Raw genomic sequence first — 24332 nt, 5'->3', positions numbered from 1 at the left:
GTTTTCAAGCTGCAGCCACGGCCAAGGGGAGAAGCTTCTTTGGCTCTGCGGGGAAAAGACGGAGAGTTAGGGAGAGAAAAAGAAGGTGGAGGAGGAAGACAGAAAGCGACAAACAGAACAGAATTATTTGAACCTAAAAAGGGCTCCTCCCACAGGAACTAGGAGGGGAGTTTTGGGTACAGGACCCAGAAGCAACACGGTTTTTGGGATATATTCATTGAGAGGAAGCACTTTTTTCTCCCCCCCCTTGAGAATAGGGAAGCCTTCTCGGGCGTGACGGGTCAAGATGGCCTCTAATGCTGCCGAGGTGGCGATGACCTCGTTCATCATGAACGAGGACGAGCTGAAGAGGAAACAGAGGGAGAAGCTGAAGAAGATGCAGGCCACCGGGGGAAACCCCCGGCCCGCACGCTCCCTCTTCCTCTTCAACCTCAAGAACCCCTTCCGCAAGGCTTGCATCAACATAGTGGAGTGGAAGTATCCTTTCTAGTGTTCTCACTGCACCCATTTGTACTCTCTCACTCACTCTCCGTCTCTCTTTCTCACTCTTTCATTCTTTTTCAGTATTGCTCTCACACACACACACACACACACTGCATTCCTATCATAACGGGTACAATTTGCCCCAAACTCCGTGTTCCACACATGGATTGAAACTGCTCCCTGGCATTTCGTGTTCCCTGTAAGGATATAATTGTGCAGTGTATGTTACGGTTTCCATAACATGTCCAGCATGGAATCTGTAGGGAGTTGAAATGTGTCACCTGTAAGCTACCATGTCAGATATACAGACAAGCTATGTATCGCTAATAATGAACAGATGCTGTGCGTATCTAAAAGCTAGGTTATTTTGCTCCTGAAAAAGGTCAAGTCCCTCATCCTCTTGAAAAGCTTTTGAGATGGTTTGGCCAGAGGTCAGACTGGCCGGAGGGAGATTTCCCGAACGGCCGGTCTAACGAACGTGGCATAGTGCAAAAATAAAAGTATATATAATAATAATACACAGTCGTGGGTCGGTCTCCGTTTCAAAGTCCCGGGCTTTTTTTCAGTCCAGTCCAGACCTGCTGGAGGTTTTAAGACTTGTGATATGTGTGTGGCTGACCAGTATCAATGTGATATATGCATGCCAGGTCTTTTCACTGATCCAGGGAGTTAACCCAGCACCTTGTTGAGCCATCGGTCGGACATCCTAAATGAAACCTCTTAATTCAGTGATAAGTCTTTGGCTGGCTCACGTTCTATGTGGAAATACTTCCATGGATATGTCAGCACAAGGCTTGTCTGAATACTGCCCGATGGTGTTGAGTGGAGGTCTTTCTCATGGGGGGACTTTCCACATTGCTTTTAGACCAAACCAGATTGCCTTATTTATGCTGGCTAAATATAATATATGACCTAAAATAGATAAGGATGTGGTGATCAAAGCACGTTAGCTTGTGTTTTTGTCTTTGTCATTAAGGGTAGTTATTATTTAGGAATAATTGCAATTGCTCAGTGGACATATTTTTCTTCAGGATTTAAGATCATGGAGATTACAAGTATCTGTCTACAATGTTTTTACAGTAGCCTACTTGACATTGTCATCTGAGGTTTGTCAACAATTATCAGAGTAAATATTTGGCCTTTTCTGTTCCGTTCTGGGTGGTGTGTGGTATTCGTATAGATTTTTTCATTTGAGATCACTAACTTGGACAAAAAAAGAAAGAAAGAAAAAATTACTGAAACCATTTTTTGTAAATTCTCCCACATGACACCCAGTAGCCGACCATGATATTTAAAACAGAAGAACAGTTGATTGAACTGGGAACTCTTTTCCGACTAGATGTGAAGTGTAAGTAGTTTGATCACATTGTGGGGCTCTCCAGCTGCCCTGTGGCATCACAGTCAGACAGCCCACGACCCCCCTGAGCTGGCTGGGGAATTCTCCCAGAGCGCCCCCTGTGGACCGGACTGCCAACACGCTGGCATGAGCAGGCAGGGTTACACACAGGAGGCCACAGATGGTAGATGAGTAGTCTTGGAGGGATACGTTACAGTGAGGTACAGTTATCAAAGTGCACATGTTACAGGCTCGACTATTTTCAATGATGAGGGTTTTGAGTTGGACATTGGACCTGTATTTTTGTCTCCTACTCAATCCATCACAGTTCAGAAAGCACCAATCCATATCTAATCTGACAACATAGAACTATCAGTCCCAACCCACCTCCCAGACACCGTCAAGTCAAGGTTGAACTTGAAAAAAAGAGAGATTTGATGTCTGTCAAACCAGTCCCTGTTTCTCTCCCTGTCGGTTCTGTTTGTCCTCCATTTTGTCTCCTTGTTCTGGTCCTGACCTTACCCTCCTCCAGACCCTTTGAGATCATCATCCTGCTGACCATCTTTGCCAACTGTGTGGCCCTTGCCGTGTTCCTGCCCATGCCTGAGGAAGACAGCAATAGCACCAACACCAGCCTGGTGAGGAACCAAACATCTCTTCCCATTAGGGGCGTTCAGGCTGGGTCATTGTCTTCCAGTGTCTACATTCAGAAATATACATATGCATATAAAAAAGGTTCTTAATAGACCATTCTGCAACCCAAACAAATAACCCTCTACTCTAGAAAAGGTGTCCTAATATAACTCTTTTTAGAAAATAAATAACCAAGAAGCATCCAAAACAACACTTTACTGAGCTGAAAAGAGTTCCTGGCAAAACCTTGTTGTCTGAACCTTTATCTTCCATGTTCCCTTTGTTTGGTTTTCAGGGGCTTCATGTGCTATGTGCACCCATTGGTTTTTGTAGACGGTTTGTAGTTTGGTTTCGTTTTTGTTGGTTATCGCTGTACTATTTAATCCCTGGCATTGTGTTCGTGGATTTATAACAAGCCATGATATTGGTACTTTAACATGCCAGAGCCAGTCCGTGGCTTGTCATTTGTGGCTCGCAGTCGAACATTTTGAATCAGTGAGGTCAGACTCTCCGCTCTGGCCGCTGGCTGGTTAAGAAAGCCCCCGAGTCCCATCGTCAACATGCCTCCAGGACAGAGTTAGTGCTTCAGTTGACAGAGTCAGTGCTTCAGTTGACAGAGTCAGTGCTTCAGTTGACAGAGTCAGTGTTTCAGTTAACAGAGTCAGTGCTTCAGTTGACAGAGTCAGTGCTTCAGTTGACAGAGTCAGTGCTTCAGTTAACCCTCTGGTTCCCCCAGAAGAACCCAGAACACGTCATTGCCAGGCACGACACTGCTAATGTGTTTACATAGTAGCACCAGGCTATAAACCATGTTGTGTCTTTCTCATAAGAGCAAACCTCTCCGACAGAGGTTGTTGGGACTCTTTTAGCATTTAGACTCGCATTGACAATGTATGGTAAACGTGACATTGAATGTTTATGGCACCTCTGCGCAGTAGCTAATGGTTTTCTTAGCATCCCACCCTGGCTGTATGACAGGTGAATGCATGTCTTCTAAATGTGGCTAATGTTGTGAGACAGTAAGGTTAGACCAGTGGCAAGTGCTGGAGTCGTGTGTGGGAAAAATGAGGACCCAAACGCAGAGAAAGGCAGGCAGGCAAGATTCCAAATATCAAAATGTATTTATTTTAGAAAACTTGGAAACAAGTATGGAATGCTCAAACAAGAACAAACTAAGCAAGGGACCATATATCCACAAGAAAAGCAAAGTAGACACCGGTGAAACAAACAAAAACAAATGAGCAAACTTAAAACCTGATGTAGACACTTAACAAGACACAGGTGCAGGGAATCAGACACAGGGAAACAGTAGGGCAGGGAAAAACACATGAATTCAGTCTGGGGTACGGCCGTGGGTGTGACAGCTGGTCTTCCAGCTAGCCCTGCTGTAGAGGGTTCTGGTGTTTTTTTATATTTTTAGACCTCTCTCCTGAGGTGTGTGTTAACGCTGCAAGGGGGTGCAGGCCACAGAGTCTGAGTCTGACATAGGTGTGTGCACGCCTGTGTGTCTGTGTATGAGTGTCTGTGTGTCTGTGTTAGTGTGTCTCTGTCTAAGTGTCATTGCCCGAGTATGTGTGTCTGTGTGTTCAGGGTCTGTCCATAATTACATACATGTCAAAAATGTCCATGAATTGGTTCCTGGGTTACGGGTTGGACCCACTGCTTTGAGCGTGTATACATTTTTGTGCAACATTCAGCCAAGTCCCATGTGCCCAGCTGGCTGGCGGCCGAAGGGGAAACTTGGCAGTCTGACCCTGCTAAAGAGTGTTGACCTCACCGGTCAGGGTGCTAATGTGTTGCATCCAGACAGACACCTGCTTCTAAAGAAACATCCGTGCCATCCACGCCCCTCCCCCCCCCTCCCCCCCCACCACAGCACAATAACACAACAGCGCCGCACATGGGGTCACACTCGGACGCCTTTGCACACGCACACAGGGGCCTATTTCCCTCCGTCGAATTCATCGAGCAAATCGCCAGAGGCGTCGTGTGGGTGTTATGCAGGTCTCATTTCTACGTGACTTTTCTACCCGCCCCCTGGACGCGGGCCCCTGGGCCACCCCTCCTCTGACTCCTCAGCACGGTCATTCCAGAGATGTTAGACCCGAAAGAGTAACTGAGCTGAAGGAGGAGGGGGATCACGTATCTCACCAGGCCTCCTTTGGCAGTCAGAACTAGGTCAGCCTGGACCAGCAGCACCTCACTGATGCATGTTGTCGTTGGAGAGCTTTGCAGAGAACCGTACCCTCTGACAGTCCCCAGTCATGAGATATGACGCCTCATAAAACAAAATTTGATCGCTATTAGCAGCGTGCTAATGGTCCTAGTGTTCGTTTCATGTCGGTTCTGACAGGCATTGAAAATATTTTTATTGACTTGCGTGGGTTGGTTACCAAGTGCCTCAAATTAAATTTGATTCATCTGAAATAAAGCACCATTTAAAGGTCGGTCTGCATATACTTTAAAGCCATGGACAATAAATTTACTAGTTATAGTCATAGTTATAAGCTATAGCCATAGCTGTTTCTATGTTTAAGTTCTGTACATCACATTTTTTTTTTATTATGTCATTCAGCTCAAGTCAAGTGTTAAAAAACATTTTTTTTATAAAGAGTGTATTTTAGGATTTTTTTTTAACTAAGGTTATTCCAAGCAATGTGCTGCAACCATGTGCTTCGACCACAGTGCGGCCTTTGTACAGTACACACACACACACACATACATACAAGGGTCCTGAGAGGAACCATACATGGTGTTGTCGACAGTGTGTTTGCTTCTGCTCTTACTGATACCACAGTGAAAGTGTAAGGTGAAACGCAAACAATAGTTTTATGCTAACTTGTTTTCAACATCACATAATACATAACCAGCTTTAATATGTACTGGCCGTAACTCATCTGCATTTACACATCCTTGAACAAAACATTTCAAATGCTTCTTTCACTGCAGGTAGTGCATATGGTCCATTTGATGAAACTCAGGCGTTTGAACTTGTGGCACCCTCTTTCTGCTGTTTATCTCTGTATCTGTTTCTCATTCTCTCTCTCTCTCTCTCTCTCTCTCTCTCTCTCTCTCTCTCTCTCTCTCTCTCTCTCTCTCTCTCTCTCTCTCTCTCTCTCTCTCTCTCTCTCCATCCATTCATCCCCTCTGCTGAGACACCCTCATCCCTTTAAGCCCCTCAATACCCTATTTAATCAAAGTGCAGACAGACAAAAGCAGTACAAAAGGGATTGGAATACAAGTCAAACTTAATCTAATCTAAAGTGCCTATTTCTATTTTCTTAAGATGTATGTCACGTGTCCCAGTAGCTTCCACCCTCTCTCTCTTTAATCCTGTATCAACTAAATATCACCATAATATTTTAAGGATTAGAATGTTGCAAAATCTAATTTAGGTTGTTTTTTTCTTTTTTTCCAGGAAAGTCTGGAGTACATCTTCCTTGTCATATTCACCTTAGAGTGCTTTCTGAAGATAGTGGCGTACGGGCTGGTATTCCACGAAGGAGCCTATTTACGGAACTGTTGGAACGTTCTGGACTTTGTCATCGTCTTCATGGGGTAAGATGAGACCTTAGAGGGCAGCTGTTTTTCTGCTCCCACAGTCATTTCAGAAAACCACTCATACCTCAAATCAATAACACCAGGGTACTTTAAACAAAACCGAATAATCTGTACCGATCTTACCTTGCTCAGTTTAAAACACAGTGTGAAATGATTCTTGTGTTACACGTGCGTTGACAAACATGATGTCTAAGACTGGACCAAATGTATGACCTACCATTTGACAAAATTCCCTTCACCTCTTATTCTCAGTCTCAAATACGACTCAGTCTCAAATATGATTTCAGTCATATATTTAACAATACTAGTCATAATCAGAATCAGATTTATGCAAAGTAAGTTTACACAGGGAATTTGCTTTGGTAAGTGGCGCATAACAATTAACATTGTAAGTAGAAGCATAAAGAAAGATAAAACAAGTACTGTTGTAAAAGCAGCATCCCAACCTGCAGAGACTCATTTCCAGGATGTGGCTTGTCACCACCCCCCCCCCTTCCCCCCCCCACGCTGTCATGCCGCTCGATATGCACCTATCTCTACCAGAAATGACCATTTCACAGTCTCTCCCTCGCTTGAAATATAAAATCCCCAATTTCTGGAAGATTGTACAGCATTTGCCGGCGTCAGGGAGCCGCTGTGGAAATGCGGGAGACTCCCCGAACTTCCGGTAGACTTGGGATGTCTGTAAAAGGCATAAATATAAAATATAAAAAGATGAGTACAGATGCAATGTGTTGTCCCCACAGTGTCTTCACCGTCGCCCTGGACACCATCAGCCACTTAGCGGGCGTGAACATGGAGAAGGGCGGGGGCTTCGACATCAAGGCGCTCCGTGCCTTCAGGGTGTTGAGGCCCCTGCGTCTTGTGTCCGGAGTCCCCAGTAAGAACACGCTCTGCACTGACGTGTCATGAAGACACCCTGCCATATACTGTAGCTGTATTGAAAGACTATTAGAACCTGTTTTTTTCTTGTGTTAGATTAATAAGATATATTATTTTTCTTGTTTTGAGAACCTAACAACGCTTCACAAAATTTCAGATTTAAATTTTGTTATCACATTCCAAAGAGTATTTGTCCTTTAAGGTATATGAGTGTGTAAAACCAGTGAGTAAAATCAGCCAAATCACAGTGTCCCCAGTTAGCATTGAATTTGTCAGTATGTGCTTCCTGTATTTAAATGTGTTTAAATACATCCAGGCCTACAGGTGGTGATGAACTCCATCCTCAAGGCTATGCTGCCCCTCTTCCACATCGCCTTGCTGGTCTTCTTCATGGTCACCATCTACGCCATTGTGGGCTTGGAGTTCTTCAAGTGCAAGATGCACAAGACTTGTTATTACATTGGCACAGGTCCGCAGCTTCAGTGCAAATCAAAACAAAACATTGCTAAGTATCTAAGTAAACTACAGCCAAGTACTGAAAGGGCATGACGTTACTTGTGGTTCCAAAAATCCAAATGAGTCATTGCACAAAACAATGTTTTCAGAATCCTTCCAAAAATGTTACCAGTAATAAACTCCTCCTCCTCCTCCTCCTCTTCCTCCTCCTCCCTCCGTCAGACATCATGGCCACAGCGGAGGGGGAGAAGCCGGCTCCGTGCGCCCAGGCCGGCAATGGGCGGCGCTGCCTCATCAACGGCACCGAGTGTCGGCCGGGCTGGGAGGGGCCTAACCATGGCATCACTCACTTTGACAACTTTGGCTTTGCCATGTTGACTGTGTACCAGTCTATCACCATGGAGGGCTGGACAGACGTGCTCTACTGGGTGCGTGTCTTCACTCCGGCACGGTCTGCAGCCCTGACCAGTCTTTCAAGACACCATCAGTTGGTGTACATTTTGTTCAAGCCCAATAGTCTTTGACCTGTAGATATCTCATTCTCTTAACAAATCTGCACACCACTTTATTTGAAATCAGGGCTGTTAGGAATAGGCATGTGCTTACTCCATGGAATGGCTCCTAGAGATATGTGTGGAACTATTAGCAACAAACTAATCCTACTATTCACCTGACATTACCTTCCGTAGACACGACTCTTCTGTGTTGTGTTCCAGGTGAACGATGCCATAGGTAATGACTGGCCCTGGCTCTACTTTGTCACGCTCATCCTGTTAGGCTCCTTCTTCATCCTCAACCTGGTCCTGGGCGTGCTCAGTGGGTACGATGACCTTTCACCTCTCCCTCACACTCATGTATCACAAGGCCTCTTAACAGATAAAGTCAGTCTTTTCTCCTGAACAGATGACATAATCTCCATACATAACAAAACAGTACAGTGCAAACATCATAGGCACCACCAACAAATCGTATGACTTTTACTAACGTCCAAAAATCATTTTGCGAGTCCAATCCCTTTCAATCCTGTTTAAATGTCCTCTTCACCTATCCACCCACTTACAGGGAGTTCACCAAGGAGAGAGAGAAGGCCAAGTCCCGCGGAGAGTTCCAGAAGTTGCGGGAGACCCAGCAGCTGGACGAGGACCTGAAGGGCTACATGGAGTGGATCACCCAGGCGGAGGTCTTGGATGCGGATCAGGACGGTAAAGGTGCATGAAGGTCTCCTTGATCTAACACCTGTCTGTCTGTCTGCGTCTCTGCACGTCTGTCTGTCTGTCTGTCTGCGTCTCTGCACGTCTGTCTGTCTGTCTGTCTACGTCTCTGCAGTCTGTCTGTCTGTCTGTCTGTTTACGTCTCTGCAGTCTGTCTGTCTGTCTGTTTACGTCTCTGCTGTCTGTCTGTCTGTCTGTCTGTCTGTCTGTCTGTCTGTCTGTCTGTCTGTCTGTCTGTCTGTCTGGTTGTGTATAAGCTCGCTCGAAATGTTTATGGAAATGTTGATTTAATTTTAAGTTATGTTCTATTCTATGTCATGTTCTATTCCAATACCTTGATGTTTCTTGACAGGACTCCTGCCGTTGACAGATGGATCAGAAACAGACAGTCTTTATGAACTGGAGGGAAAGAGCCGCGTCATCTACTACTAGTCAGTTTGATCAGCATGTTGCAGTTATGGAAGTGTGATACAGGCACATACAGTGACTGTGACTGAGTTCTGTACTCCCTACTTTCCTTCACCCGCTTGTCCTCCTTGCTCTGTCCTGCTTCCTCCTGCTGCCATCTCTCTCTCTCTCTCTCTCTCTCTCTCTCTCTCTCTCTCTCTCTCTCTCTCTCTCTCTCTCTCTCTCTCTCTCTCTCTCTCTCTCTCTCTCTCTCTCTCTCTCTCTCTCTCTCTCTTCAGTCGCCTGGCTCGGCGTTGGGACCGCTTCTTCCGGATGAAGTGTCTGGTGTACATCAAAACCAAGGCTTTCTATTGGCTGGTGATCTTCCTGGTCTTCCTCAACACGCTGGCCATCGCCACTGAACATCACAACCAGTCCGACTCCCTCACAGCTCTTCAAGGTGCGTTCACCTCATGCGAACAAAACCCTTTTCCCTTTTGCTGTTCAGCTATGCACAAACATCAATGCACTCAACCAATACAATGTGTTTATGTATTTCTTGTACAAATGTCCTTTATTTTTCAGCCTTTTCCTTTGAATAATCAACCTACTCTTATGAATATATCAGATTACAATTGTAACAATCTATACATTTTCATAAATGTATACAATGCCAATGAGAATCTTTTAGATTTATGTTTCTCTCTTATCTCGTTTCTCTTCTCCACTAAATTTAACTGGTGTCCGTCAGACGTTGCCACCAGGGTGCTCCTGGTCCTGTTCTCCCTGGAGATATTTGTCCAGTTGTACGCACTGGGTCCCAGGACCTTCTTCATGTCTCTTTTCAACCGATTCGACTGCTTCGTGGTGGGGGTGGGCATCCTGGAGATCATCCTGGTCTCTCTGGAGGTCATGACCCCGCTGGGCATCTCCATCCTCAGATGTATCCGGCTCCTGAGACTGCTCAAGGTCACCAAGTAGGTCACTTGGATGGGAAATTGGTTAATCTTCAACTTGTGTCTTAGTTGTTGTTGGATTTGTCTTGTAGAGTACAAATAAATGGTACTACCGGTAGAAAATCTAATAATCATTTGCAGCTTGATATAAAATAATGTTCAAACAAGTTTGTCTTAAGGGACATCCCCTAAAAATTGAACGTTACAAGAGTATCATGACATAATTTTATGTCTTATACACTGAACAAAAATATAAACATGTAACTAAACAACAAAGTGTTGATCTCACAGTTCCCAGCAAAGGATCTCTCATGTGAAATCCAAACGGTTGAGGCTTATTTAAAGATGTTATTATTTTAACTGACTGTTTTAAGAGCTGCATTTTGTTCTGTATTATATTAGCCTGTGATTATCTCCTCTCTCTCTCCTGTTTGTGTGTGTCAGGTACTGGACCTCTCTAAGTAACCTGGTGGCCTCCCTCCTCAACTCAGTGCGCTCCATCGCCTCCCTGCTCCTCCTCCTCTTCCTCTTCATCGTTATCTTCTCTCTCCTGGGCATGCAGGTGTTCGGGGGGAAGTTTAATTTCCCCGACCAGGAAATAAAACGCAGCAACTTCGACAATTTCCCTCAGGCCCTCCTCAGTGTGTTCCAGGTGTGGTAACCCTCATGTGCTAACTGCTAGCTCGATTCAAGATATGAAGTTCTTTTTAAAAGTCTTTGGATACGGATGCTGTTAAGCTTAGTGACTTAGCATGTGTTATCATCTAACATTTAATTCATAAGGAGTAGCATTTCATTTGAAGAGTTTCAGGTTTGGTCTGAAGCATCTGTTTGGGTGTTTTCAGGTGCTGACTGGAGAGGACTGGAACTCCATCATGTACAACGGCATCTTGGCCTACGGAGGGCCGTCCTTCCCTGGCATCATGGTCAGCGTCTACTTCATCATTCTCTTTGTCGTCGGAAACTGTATCCCGAGGAGACATACTGGAGCTGAATATAAGATGTTTTGGATCATGTGCATTTTACAGGCTCTGGGATAGCACCGGAGTTCTGATGATTTAACTGTACTGTAGCATCTAATGAGGACTGCTGGAGGACTAGGGAAGAATGTGACCGTTTTGTTGCTGTCGTTTGTTGATGCTGCTGACATCATGGTTATTATTCTGAGCTTGGTCGCAACCAGATATCCTCCTCAATGTCTTCCTGGCCATCGCCGTGGACAACCTGGCGGAGGCTGAGAGTCTGACTTCGGCTCAGAAAGAGAAGGCAGAGGAGAAGCAGAGAAGAAAGCTGCTCAGGTAGAACAGCTCTCTTTTTCAAACCCCACACAGACATGATCAACGTGTTTTGATCCCCGTGCTGCTCTATAGATGTCTGCATTTCCATGAATACAATGTTATCTTGTTTTCTAGAGCTAAATTTCCTGACAAGGCTGACGAGGAAAAGGATCGATTAGCTAAGAAGCTGGCTGAACAGAGGGCGAAGGCCGATTGCATTCCTACCACAGCCCAGGTCAGAACTCTGTCTGAGTCCGCTTGGCTTGGATGTGGTCAAGATTCCAGTGACATACTGATAGACTGGACACTTCTATCAGTCAGAAAAATGACCTGGTCCAAATGATTTCAGGTTTGAGCTGATCACTATGTTTCCTTTTTTCCAGCTCAAAGTGGATGAGTTTGAGTCTCATGTCAACGAAGTGAAAGACCCCTTCCCTCCTGCAGACTTCCCAGGTATGCCACCTGTCCAAAACTTGCAGGCCTACTTTACCCAAAATGTAAACGTTTCTTAAAAAACGTAAAATAACAACAACATTAAATTACAAACGAAATAATGATACTGTACATTATGTAATACATATGAAAACATATTTTGGTAGTAGAACACCCCTACACCTTTTATCTTCTTCTCGTCTCTGTCTTTCACATGTTCTATGGAGTTTTTTATGAAGTACTTAGGTCTTAGGGTTCATGTGCAGAGTGCTGAACTCATTACTGGCACATGTCCTCTCCTGGTGTTGGTACTGTTAAGTATAGTATCCCCTAATTATTATTAGCCGGGACAATTTATAGTTCAGGTTTCAAGTTTGACTATTTCCACCATCTCTGACTACAACCTTATAAAGCTTTTGAAAGCTCACATGTTTTTGTTTTTGATTTTCCAAATGAATATCTGGGAGAGCTGCATGTTCTAATCCCTCATGTATTCTACCTGTGCTTTTAGACAGCCGTATTTGAATTTCAATTGCTGTATTTCAATCACAAAACTGCTAACAAGCACCTCTCCCACATCTAACAAGCTCCTCCCCCTCACTTCTCTGTCAGGTGACGATGAGGAAGAGGAGCCAGATATCCCCATCAGCCCACGCCCCCGGCCAATGGCTGACCTCCAGCTGAAGGAGAAGGCGGTGCCCATGCCTGAGGCAAGCTCCTTCTTCATCTTTGGACCACAGAACAAGTGAGGTCAACAGATGTTGAAGAAGTTGGATAAATGGTCATTGAGAAGTTGTCTTTTTGAAAAATATTAATTAAAACAATGGTCATTTATTTGTTATATTTTTGAACGATATTAATGAATTGAGCTTTCTTTACTGAGTTATGATAACTGTATGTGTTTGTGTGTGTGCATCTGTGCGTGTGTGTTTGTATGCGTGTGTGCCAAGGTTCCGTAAGCTGTGCCACAAGATCATCAACGCCACGCCCTTCACAAACTTCATCCTCCTCTTCATCCTCCTCAGTAGTATCTCTCTAGCAGCTGAGGACCCTATTGACCCCAGGTCCTTCAGGAACAAGGTCCAAGCCTCTCTCTCTCTCTCTCTCTCTCTCTCTCTCTCTCTCTCTCTCTCTCTCTCTCTGTCTCTGTCTCTGTCTCTCTCTCTTTCACTCTCACTCACACAAACCCACACAGTCACAATATTAATAAGAACTATTTCAATTTGGTGCAGGTCTTGGCTTCTGCAGACATCGTCTTTACCACTGTGTTCACCATTGAGATTGTGCTCAAGGTAAAAGGTCCTAATGCACTTAAACGTTGTTTCATTGAAGCTGGTGTCAGTTGTAGCTGACATGCATGTTTGTGTCCACGTCCGACTCTCCACGTCTGACCACCAGATGACCGTGTACGGAGCCTTCCTGCACAAGGGCTCCTTCTGCCGCAACTCCTTCAACATCCTGGACCTGCTTGTGGTGGGCGTGTCTTTGCTCTCCATGGGAATGGAGTGAGTTGATTGGATAGCGACGGCCACACAGTTCTAATCGGATTCCATTCAAAACTGTTCTTCTTTTTCATTCTGCCCATGGGTTGTTTCTTGGTTCACTTCAAACACTAGTGACTGGGAACATTTCCACAAATACGTATAACTTTGGATGTGTGTGTGTCGGTTCTGTTTAGGTCCAGTGCCATCTCGGTTGTGAAGATTCTTAGGGTCCTGAGAGTGCTGAGGCCTCTGAGAGCCATAAACAGGGCCAAGGGGCTAAAGGTACACACACAAACACACACACTTCTGCACACACACACATGCAATCACACAGACGTATTGTACCCAGTAACACTGTGTAGTACTGCTGGGGAGTTACTGTATCTGTTCTGTTTGACAGCACGTGGTCCAGTGCATGTTTGTGGCCATCAAGACCATCGGCAACATTGTGTTAGTGACCATGCTCCTGGACTTTATGTTTGCCTGTATAGGAGTACAGCTCTTCAAGGTGACATTTTGTTAAATGACTCATGCAACATCTTTTTAAATGTTCGATTTTTGGTGTTTTTTATTGTCATGGAATGGCTTTGAATCATTTGGCTTAAAATAATCATTATCTGCTTCATTTCCAGGGCAGATTCTTCAGTTGTACAGATCCCTCGAAGTTGACGCCAGACCAGTGTCAGTACGTACTTTCTCAGCATATCTAATTTGCCAATTTCTGAGGAACTCTTACATTTCTGTTCATCTGCCAAATTGTTGACACATTATGAAATAAAAGTTATTTCATATGAATATTAATATCAGTAAATAGAAACTATTCATACTAATAATTCCTAATACTAATCTAATCACTTATCTCCTATCTCTTGTTCTTTCAGAGGCCTCTTCCTGAAGCACATGGAGAACTCCCTCAATGACAAAGAGCTGGCTCCCAGGCAGTGGATCAACAGCGACTTCAACTTTGATAATGTGCTCAACGGCATGTTGGCCCTGTTCACTGTCTCCACGTTCGAGGGCTGGCCTCAGTAAGCAGACTAAGACCACTCTGGAGTACCAAGACGGTCACTCAGTTGCATGATTTTATCTTTCTTCCATTCCATTATGTTCTTTCATGTCCATTTCTTCCTGTGTTAGAATTGTACATCTTGAAAAAAGCGATAAAGTACCAATGAACTGTTGGGTACATCGAGCATCTTTCTCCCTCTCTGTCCCCCCCCCTCTCTCCCTCCCTCTCTGTCCCCCTCCCTTCCTCTTTCAGGCTGTTGTACAGAGCGATCGATTCAAGTGGGGAGGATATGGGCCCAGTGTACAACAAACGGGTGGACATTTCCATCTTCTTCATCATCTACATCATCCTCATCGCCTTCTTCATGATGAACATCTTCGTGGGCTTCGTCATCGTCACCTTCCAGGAGCAGGGAGAGCAGGAGTACAAGAACTGTGAGCTGGACAAGAACCAGGTGTGTTTGTGGGGTTAGTATGGACAAGTCCCAGGTGTGTTTGTGGGGTTAGTATGGACAAGAACCAGGTAGAAAGATGCTGGACTCACCTGGGCTTGCTTTGACATGCAGGGTTATGTGTAGCAAGTCCCACCCATCTTAATAGAGCTTCTACGTTTTAAAAGGCCTAATTCCTAAATTGAGATACACACGATGAGACACATTATTATTGGCACAGTCACGTCTTCTTACAATACAATTTGTCTCATTGTTTGGTTATACTCACTACATGCATGATTTGTATGCCATTTTGTAAATGAAGTGTAAATGAATAAAATGTCAATATGGCTCAAAAAGTAGTCATATATGTGTGCGTGTAGTGCTGTGTGCTATGACAGACTGTGAGTCCATGTCTGTTCCCCGTCTCCAGCGGCAGTGTGTGCAGTACGCCCTCAAGGCCGGCCCCCTGAGGTGCTACATCCCTAAGAACCCTAACCAGTACCGGGTGTGGTACATCGTCACCTCCTGCTACTTTGAGTACCTCATGTTCTTCCTGATCATGCTGAACACCCTGTGTCTGGGCATGCAGGTACACGGCGGGACACTCCGCCATTTTGAAATCTGTTTCACTCACTCCGCTTGAAATGATTCCCGGCATTATGTCGAATATTCAATGATATAGGTGCCTTTCCATATTGTTGACGTGTTTGCAGGATCTGGTTTCAAGGTTTTCTTCAAACTGTTGTTTTGTGTGTCTCCTGTCTAGCATTGTAACCAGTCGGATCATGTCACCAAGTTGTCCGACACGCTGAACGTGATCTTCACGGTGCTCTTCACTGTGGAGATGGTTCTGAAGCTCATGGCCTTCAAGGCTCGGGTACGTCCTGGACCGTGGGCTATCAGGAAGGAAAACAGTTCGTGCTTAATCTAGACGCAGTCTTCAGTGCCCATTGTTGATGAGTCATTGATGAAAAGTCATCAGCAATCAAAATGAGCACTGAACTATGAACTACTGATAACTATTAGCTAAGTGTAAAGTATTAGTATTTCATCAAGTGTTAAAAAACGTTTTCTTTTTGCGTTGTATCTCGGTTGTGTCATGTTGTTGCAGGGCTACTTCGGAGACCCGTGGAACGTGTTTGACTTCCTCATTGTCATAGGTAGCGTGGTCGACGTCATACTGAGCGAGGTCGATGTGAGTGTCACACAGCCACATTATGGACCCCCAACAGGAAACACATTTCCAAACGTGTGTTTGCTTTACAGGTCTTTTCTAAGGAACCCCCGAGAACAGTAGAGGCCTGTTTTTTTCCACTGTGTTGTAGATCTGTATGTTTGAAACCGACAAGGATGTTTTAGCAGGTGTTGTACTCACTTATAGTCAAAAGGGTTCACTCATTTGGATGTGATTTACAATCCTTGTCATCGGACTGTGTTTATCCAATACCCTGACCTAGAACCACACGGTGGGCCCAGGACAGTCTTTGGTCAGATCTAGTGAACAGGATATGGTCAGTACCACTGCTAAATTAGGAACACCCCCTCTACACCCCCCCCCCCCCCCCCACACACACACACCAAACACTCGCTGTGTGACCATCTCCAACCTCCCTCACCATTTGGAATGCCAAAGTCATGTAACTCATAAAACCACCATTGAAATCAGGCACCTGTCCTTTTGAGAGAAGAACTGAACATTTTGCATCAGTAACACCTTTGATGATGAGTGGTGTTTTGTGTCACGGTTTTGTGTGTTTTGTTTTATGCACTCTGGTTGAGGCATTGTCGCACAAATGTCTTTTGACACTGGTTATATGGTTCATGTTCACAGTGCGGTTTGATTGCAGCCCTCAGTACTTACAGTACCTTGAAGTTTGAAGCACTGTTGTAATCACTGTTATCACCACCCGTATGCAATTTATGTGACACATTCACATTTTCAACATCCGCAATCCCACACCTCGCACCTTTGTCACCACACAGTACTTTCATCTGCTTTCCAGTCACCTGTCTAACACTCCACCCATCCTCTCTCTCTCTCCTTCTTATGTCCTCCTTTTTCTCCCTCTTCCCCTTCTATTCCCCCATCCTCCTCCCACGCTACCTTCTCCCTTCTCTTTTACTCTCCACCCATCTTAACATCCTTCGTCCCTTTTTCGTTGTACTCTCTCTCTCTCTCTCTCTCTCTCTCTCTCTCCCTCTCTCTCTCTCTCTCTCCCCCTCTCTCTCTCTCTCTCTCTCTCCCCCCCTCTCTCTCTCTCTCTCTCTCTCTCTCTCTCTCTCTCTCTCTCTCTCTCCCCCCCTCTCTCTCTCTCTCTCTCTCTCCCCCCCCCCTCTCTCTCTCTCTCTGGTTTCCTTAGAATGCCCTGGCTGCCAGTGGAGGACTGTACTGTCTCCATGGCTGTGCTGTAAATATCTGCATGGGCCTTGTCGTGTGAGCACCTCCTCTCTGTTTCACTGGCTACAGTAACTCGACTGTACTGCCTGTCCCCAGCTAGCTACCTAGTTAGCGCACTGCAGGAAAATTGGCGTTTGAACTGACTAGAGGCTGCTGTCATGTTAGCAGTAGCTTAACACTTTGGTGCTCGTTGTATTAACTAAACCAACATTTGGTTTAATTAGTATAAGCCTAAATTAAGTGTGACTTTAAGAGTATAATTTCTGTTTATCCGAACATGTGTCTAACTCTTAATGAATGGCATCGACAAAGGAGGCATTGGTATCTGTGTCCTAATCTTCCATGTTTATTGTATATTTTGCATGAGCTGAAATTGTTTAAACATGCTTTTGTATGTAGGCTTATTGGTTGTGTTAAGAGTACGTAAGTTCATTAATACGTTGGCTTTCTAAATATGTCCACTGAATTTTTGGGGTGACTAAGATTAAAGGGCATGTACAGTATAAGGAGTCATTGACATGCTGCCTCAGTAGTGCCCAAGGAATCACAACAAGTAAACTGATGTCATCTGTCTGTGGTGTGTCCCATTGCAGGAGACAAACCCAATGCAGGCCATTGCTGTAAGTCATTACTTTTCTCATGATTTAGCATTTGTGGGGGTTTCTTTTGACCAGTTTTGCACTTGGTACTGTTAATAATCGTGTAGTGTTGATATACAATTCAATTGGTCATATAAACTGACACCCGTGCTGACCTTCTTCACTGCGTGCTTGAAGGACTCAGAGAACGCCAGGGTCTCCATCACCTTCTTCAGACTGTTCCGCGTGATGCGTCTGGTGAAACTGCTCAACCGCTCCGAGGGCATCCGCAACCTGCTGTGGACCTTCATCAAGTCCTTCCAGGTCAGCGTCAGACCAACCATCCTCCTCCTCATCGCTTTTATTCCCACTGTGGGTTATGTGAAGATCTGTGTGTGTGTGTGTGTTTGGGTGTGTGTGTGTGTTCTACAGGCTCTACCCTATGTCGCGCTCCTTATCGTCATGCTGTTCTTCATCTATGCCGTCATTGGGATGCAGGTGAGTGTCTCCCTATGGTACTGACTGTTGATGCATTACACACACTGATTATCAGACGGGTGTGTTTGTGAGCAAGCAGGCCAGCAGGCAGACTGTCTGACTGACTGACTGAAAGACAGACAGACTCACTGACATACATACACACATGCATACATACATTAACATATACACACACACACACACACACACACATACATACATACATACATAAATACATACATACATACATACGTACATACATACTTCATACTTCATACTTACATATGTAAAGTCAGTACATGCAGAACGATGGATCCGCTGTTTGTGACATTTGGGTTCGCCCTCCGTCAGGTGTTTGGGAAGGTCGCCTTAGTAGACGGGACGCAGATCAACCGCAACAACAACTTCCAGACATTCCCTCAAGCAGTGCTGCTCCTGTTCAGGTGAGTGGGACAGAAGGAGGAGAAACAGAGGGAGGAGGGAGGGGAGGGAGGGACAGGTGGAGGAGAGGAGAGGTGAGGGAGGAATGGAAAGGGAGAGGGACTGAGGGGGGAGGGAGGAAAGAACATAGACAGAGGGAGGTGAAACTGAGGGAGGAGAGACAGGAAGGGGGAGAGACAGAGGGTGGAGGTACAGAGGGGGGTAATGATGGAACAGCTAACTCTAGTGGAAAACATCCGACTATGTTTCCCTCATCCCACCATCAAGTTTGTACATATTCTCACCCAATCAGATGTGCCACCGGGGAGGCGTGGCAGGAAGTGATGCTGGCCTCCATGTATGGGAAGAAGTGCGACCCCAAGTCAGACTTCCTGCCTGGGGAGGAGTACACCTGTGGGGCTAGCTTTGCAGTGTTTTACTTCATGAGCTTCTACATGCTCTGTGCCTTCCTGGTGAGTTCCCCTAGACAAGGACTCATTAGGGAAGACAAGGCACAGCTGGTTATATAGTTCTGCTGCTTAAAAAATTACAGTAAAGTTCTTCCCGAAAATCAAAAAAAGAAATGTTGTTGTATTTATAGAGTAGCTTCATATGACTTGGACATGTGATTGATCATTTCTTCAGATCATCAACTTATTTGTGGCAGTGATTATGGACAACTTTGACTACCTAACTCGTGATTGGTCCATCCTCGGCCCTCATCATCTGGATGAGTTCAAGAAGATCTGGGCTGAATATGACCCTGAAGCCAAGTGAGTTTCTGCCTGCCTGCCTGCCTGCCTGCCTGCCTGCCTGCCTGCCTGCCTGCCTGCCTGCCTGCCTGCCTGCCTGCCTGCCTGCTTGCCTGCCTGCCTGCCTGCCTGCCTGCCTGCCTGCCTGCCTGCCTGCCTGCCTGCCTGCCTGCCTGCCTGCCTGCCTGCCTGCCTGCCTGCTTGCTTGCCTATCTGTCTGTCTGTCTGTCTGTCTGTCTGCCTGTCTGCCTGTCTGCCTGTCTGCCTGTCTGCCTGTCTGCCTGTCTGCCTGTCTGCCTGTCTGCCTGTCCGTCTGTTAAAGCCATAGCATAGTAAGTATGTCTCCTTGAATAGCAAAGTCTTGAGTTGCTTTTTAAAAGCTTCGACAGAAGTTGCACACCGTAGAAAGGGAGGCGAATGAACTGCCATCATATCAGGAGCGCTGTTGTGTTTAGCTCAATTGTCTGGAGTGTCAAGTGTTTTTAGCATTCTTCTACAAAGCATTTTATAATCAGTATCATTATTCCAATTTTAAAAAATTGCATTAAAGTAAATTCATTTTCATCCAATTAGAATTCAATTAGAGTTCTATTAAATTCGACCTGCAGGGGGCGTATTAAACATCTGGACGTGGTGACTCTGCTACGAAGGATCCAGCCGCCGCTGGGCTTTGGGAAATTCTGTCCTCACCGCGCCGCCTGTAAGAGACTGATCTCCATGAACATGCCCCTTAACAGCGACGGAACGGTCACTTTCAATGCCACCCTGTTCGCTCTGGTCAGAACTGCTCTCAAAATCAAGACTGAAGGTACTGCTCTTTGAAAACTGGACACACACACACACATTAGTTTTCGGTTGATATGATGAGGTTGAATATCATTTTGCCCTGTCTTGTCATCGTCAGGTAACTTTGAGCAAGCCAATGAGGAGTTGAGAGCCATCATAAAGAAGATCTGGAAACGCACCAGTATGAAACTGCTAGACCAAGTCATACCGCCCATCGGAGGTAAACACCACAACATGTGACCGTAAACTGTTCATACAGTTGTTCTGTACCTTTGAACAAAAACACATCAAACTGTTTCAGCAATGACATCATGTCCTGTTCCGTCCCCAGATGATGAGGTCACGGTGGGGAAGTTCTACGCCACCTTCCTGATCCAGGACCACTTCCGGAAATTCATGAAGCGTCAGGAGGAATACTACGGTTACCGTCCGAACAAGAAGAGCTCCGACGAGGTCCAGGTCAGACCCTGCAGGAGAACATCACTCTGTCTTCATCTCTCTACCTCCAGCTGCATCCCTCCATCTCTATCTTCAGCTCTCTACCTCTGTCTTCATCCCTCCATCTCTATCTTCAGCTCTCTACCTCTGTCTTCATCCCTCCATCTCTATCTTCAGCTCTCTACCTCTGTCTTCATCCCTCCATCTCTATCTTCAGCTCTCTACCTCTGTCTTCATCCCTCCATCTCTATCTTCAGCTCTCTACCTTTATCTTCATCCCTCCATCTATATCTTCAGCTCTCTACCTCTGTCTTCATCCCTCCATCTCTATCTTCAGCTCTCTACCTCTGTCTTCATCCCTCCATCTCTATCTTCAGCTCTCTACCTCTGTCTTCATCCCTCCATCTCTATCTTCAGCTCTCTACCTTTGTCTTCATCCCTCCATCTCTATCTTCAGCTCTCTACCTCTGTCTTCATCCCTCCATCTCTATCTTCAGCTCTCTACCTCTGTCTTCATCCCTCCATCTCTATCTTCAGCTCTCTACCTCTGTCTTCATCCCTCCATCTCTATCTTCAGCTCTCTACCTCTGTCTTCATCCCTCCATCTCTATCTTCAGCTCTCTACCTCTGTCTTCATCCCTCCATCTCTATCTTCAGCTCTCTACCTCTGTCTTCATCCCTCCATCTCTATCTTCAGCTCTCTACCTCTGTCTTCATCCCTCCATCTCTATCTTCAGCTCTCTACCTCTGTCTTCATCCCTCCATCTCTATCTTCAGCTCTCTACCTCTGTCTTCATCCCTCCATCTCTATCTCCAGCTCTCTACCTCTGTCTTCATCCCTCCATCTCTATCTTCAGCTCTCTACCTCTGTCTTCATCCCTCCATCTCTATCTTCAGCTCTCTACCTCTGTCTTCATCCCTCCATCTCTATCTTCAGCTCTCTACCTCTGTCTTCATCCCTCCATCTCTATCTTCAGCTCTCTACCTTTATCTTCATCCCTCCATCTCTATCTTCAGCTCTCTACCTCTGTCTTCATCCCTCCATCTCTATCTTCAGCTCTCTACCTCTGTCTTCATCCCTCCATCTCTATCTTCAGCTCTCTACCTCTGTCTTCATCCCTCCATCTCTATCTTCAGCTCTCTACCTTTATCTTCATCCACCCATTTCCTTTCAGTGCTTTTTAGTTTTCCATCCCTCCTTGCCTTTTTCTCGATGGCAACCCAGTGCATTTGTCCTCCACTTCCGTCTTTCTTTCTCTCATTCCCACTCTCCTTTTTCGTTTTACTCTCTCTCTCTCTCTCTCTCTCTCTCTCTCTCTCTCTCTCTCTATCTCTCTCTCTCTCTCTCTCTCTTTGTGTGTGTGTGCGTGTGTGTGTGAGCAGGCCGGTCTGAGGAGCATCGAGGAGGAGGCAGCGACGGAGCTCCACAGAGCCATCTCAGGAGACCTGCTGAACGAGGAGGAGTTGGAGCGAGCCATGAACGAGGCTGCTGAGGGGGCCATCTACAGGGTGAGCTCCAGCGGGGGCTACAGCTCGGACGGCGGGGGCGTCCACGCGCTCACGAGGACTGTGGAACGGGATCGAAAGCAAAAGTTTGAGCTGTCATTTGAATCCACAGACCCCGTCTCGAACAACGATAACCCCACTTTACTGTCCTGTGTGTCCAGCGTAATGGCGGTCTGTTCGGGGACCAAGTCGACCTGTTCTCCTCGGAGCCCAGCAGTCCCTCGGCCACCCAGATGACCAGCCATCGGCCGCTGCAGTTCTCTGAGAGTCGCCGCGAAGACCTAGAGTCACCGCCCGACTCCGCCTTCAGGCCCGGCCAGGAGTTCTTCCCTGCGACGCCGCGCACAACGCAGAACAACAGCAACAACAACGCGTGAGTATGGCCCAATACTGTAACCCTAACCCTAACGTACAGAATCACTGTGCGAGTGACACGATGTGATAGTGCAGCGAATCTTCTGAATCCTCCTATGCAGTGATGTACTAGCAAAGCAACGTATGCTGTACATATACACATGACTTTGATGGTGTCTGATGAATGGTGTTGTTGGTTTTAGTTATGTATACGAGACAGACGGAAGACCCCAGACCTACTCTTTCAGAGAAGATCCAGAACATGGTCAGTTTACCAGCCTAACTCCATACCGCTCCACACAATGCATACTTCAATGATCTCAGTGTTCTCTTGATCCATGTCTGGAGCGCCATTACTTACCACATTTCTTCCCTCTTTATTTAACGTAGACACCAAGCGCTTCTCCGACGTCACCGTGAGAACAGACATGAGTCAGGTAACATGCCTCGCAGAGGACACGCCTCTCCTCACCGCTGTCTGCACTGTTATACCCATCCATGCTTGGATGACATACTGTAACCTAACCCTCCGTCCACCCGTCTGGTCGCAGTTTCCCTGTGACCTCAGCTACGCTGGCAGCCAGCCCCACTGCCCCCCCGAGGCCGCCGCCATGCCCGCAGCTGACCAGCTCATTCAGGAGGTTCGTGTTGCAGCCGTCCACATCCCCATCCAGACGTCTGTCTGGGGTGGGGGCGGGGGGGAGGAGGGAGGGGGGGGGGTGGAGGAGGGAGGGGGGGGTGGAGGAGGGAAGGGTGGGAGGGGTGGGTGGGGTGGGTGGGGTGGGTGGGTTTGACTGTTGACTTTCTTTTAATTCCAAGAGTGTAATCAGGCATGAGTGCATATCGTTTATTTTTTCCTGTCAGGCCTTGATGGTGGGCGGTCTGGACTCCCTCGCCAAGGACCCCACATTTGTGTCGGTGGCCAAACAGGAAATGGCGGAGGCCATGCACATGCCGGTAACTGACATGGAGGGCGTGGCCCAGGGCATCCTCAACGGACGCAGCGGCCGAGTCACCGCCGTTAAGAGGAAGAGGCGCCCGATTCCCACCCCTCCCTCGGTCCCTGCCAGTACGGAACAGGAGAGAGCACATGCCGACACTTCCGTCTAGAATGCTGGTCAACCGAATGCCGTTGTCAGCGGCTCATGTGACTTTACGTTTGACGAGGCTGTGTAGGTGACCTCACAGCATAATCAAGCCGTGTGTGTTGCGCTGGAGATGGAATAAACCAACTAACCAGGTCAAGGGTTTAGCTAACTGATTAGCGCAATATTTTGTTCATCCTCACAGCATCTCAGGTGCCCCGGTTGATTTCAACAAATAAAAGACTTCACTTAAGTGAAAGTACCACCGACTGGCAAACGTTTCTTTTCATGTTTGTTAAAGGTGATCAATTTCATAGAGTGGTTGAACAACCAGGAGGTCTGTTGAGTTTTTAGCTGAAGTTTCATTGAGATGAAAGCAGATTCACATCCTGAACATTGTTGGACATGGTACTTTTTATTTGACGATAATTTTTATTTTGTTAACAAAAAATTTACTAGTATATCGACTGTACAGTACTTTGTGTAAACTTTGTTTTAATTTTACATTTTAAATGTAGTATAGTATATTCAAGTATATTTATTTAACACATATGAGTCGGTAGTATTGACTCAATTCAGTTGTGTCAATTACCAATTTGACTATTTTGAAGGGACTTTTCCGGGGAGTCAATTAAGTTATCAGTATTGCCAATGTCTTCAGCATATATATTATTGAAAAAATTATATGGTGGATTCAGTCCAGATTTTACTGGAAAAACATTGGATGTGTTCATAGCTGCATGAACTTGTTGTTTCCGTTATATTAACTCTATGGTTGTTTATTGTGCCTCCATGCTTTCACTGAAACAGGTATGAAAGGGTTATGTCTCCCTCTGGTGGCCGTACCTTGTGGTAATCTGTTTTGGTTTACTTCCCTCTGTGTTACTGCAGGACATGGACATAGCCTCTATCATACTTGACCAGTATTACAGTATGTTACACTTAATCTCACCATTTGTGTGACAAGGGACAAACCAAAAGAAATGATCCAAAACATG

General features: G+C 45.9%; 1 protein-coding gene across 1 annotated transcript; it reads left to right on the top strand.

Annotated features, from left to right (window-relative positions):
• Window positions 1-24332, top strand: LOC146251709 (dihydropyridine-sensitive L-type skeletal muscle calcium channel subunit alpha-1-like). Its single transcript, XM_084681392.1, has 44 exons — window positions 1-477; window positions 2352-2457; window positions 5871-6010; window positions 6760-6893; window positions 7212-7364; window positions 7574-7779; window positions 8068-8171; window positions 8414-8553; window positions 8915-8993; window positions 9249-9409; window positions 9701-9926; window positions 10350-10557; window positions 10751-10871; window positions 11089-11203; window positions 11318-11417; window positions 11566-11635; window positions 12227-12359; window positions 12565-12694; window positions 12847-12906; window positions 13013-13119; window positions 13293-13380; window positions 13499-13606; window positions 13731-13783; window positions 13980-14126; window positions 14360-14561; window positions 14971-15129; window positions 15307-15417; window positions 15652-15735; window positions 16901-16948; window positions 17532-17558; window positions 17715-17840; window positions 17949-18014; window positions 18345-18436; window positions 18727-18886; window positions 19059-19186; window positions 19774-19973; window positions 20070-20171; window positions 20283-20410; window positions 21773-21898; window positions 22057-22268; window positions 22453-22514; window positions 22640-22686; window positions 22801-22890; window positions 23114-24332. Exons 1-44 carry the CDS (start codon window positions 287-289, stop codon window positions 23357-23359), a joined length of 5496 nt encoding a protein of 1831 aa, XP_084537518.1. The 5' UTR covers window positions 1-286; the 3' UTR covers window positions 23360-24332.

The sequence above is a fragment of the Hypomesus nipponensis genome, chromosome 18 (genome assembly GCF_054491055.1).
Source record: "Hypomesus nipponensis isolate SF chromosome 18, ASM5449105v1, whole genome shotgun sequence".
NCBI classification, from domain to species: domain Eukaryota; kingdom Metazoa; phylum Chordata; class Actinopteri; order Osmeriformes; family Osmeridae; genus Hypomesus; species Hypomesus nipponensis.
This window is presented reverse-complemented; position numbering and strand designations above follow the sequence as displayed.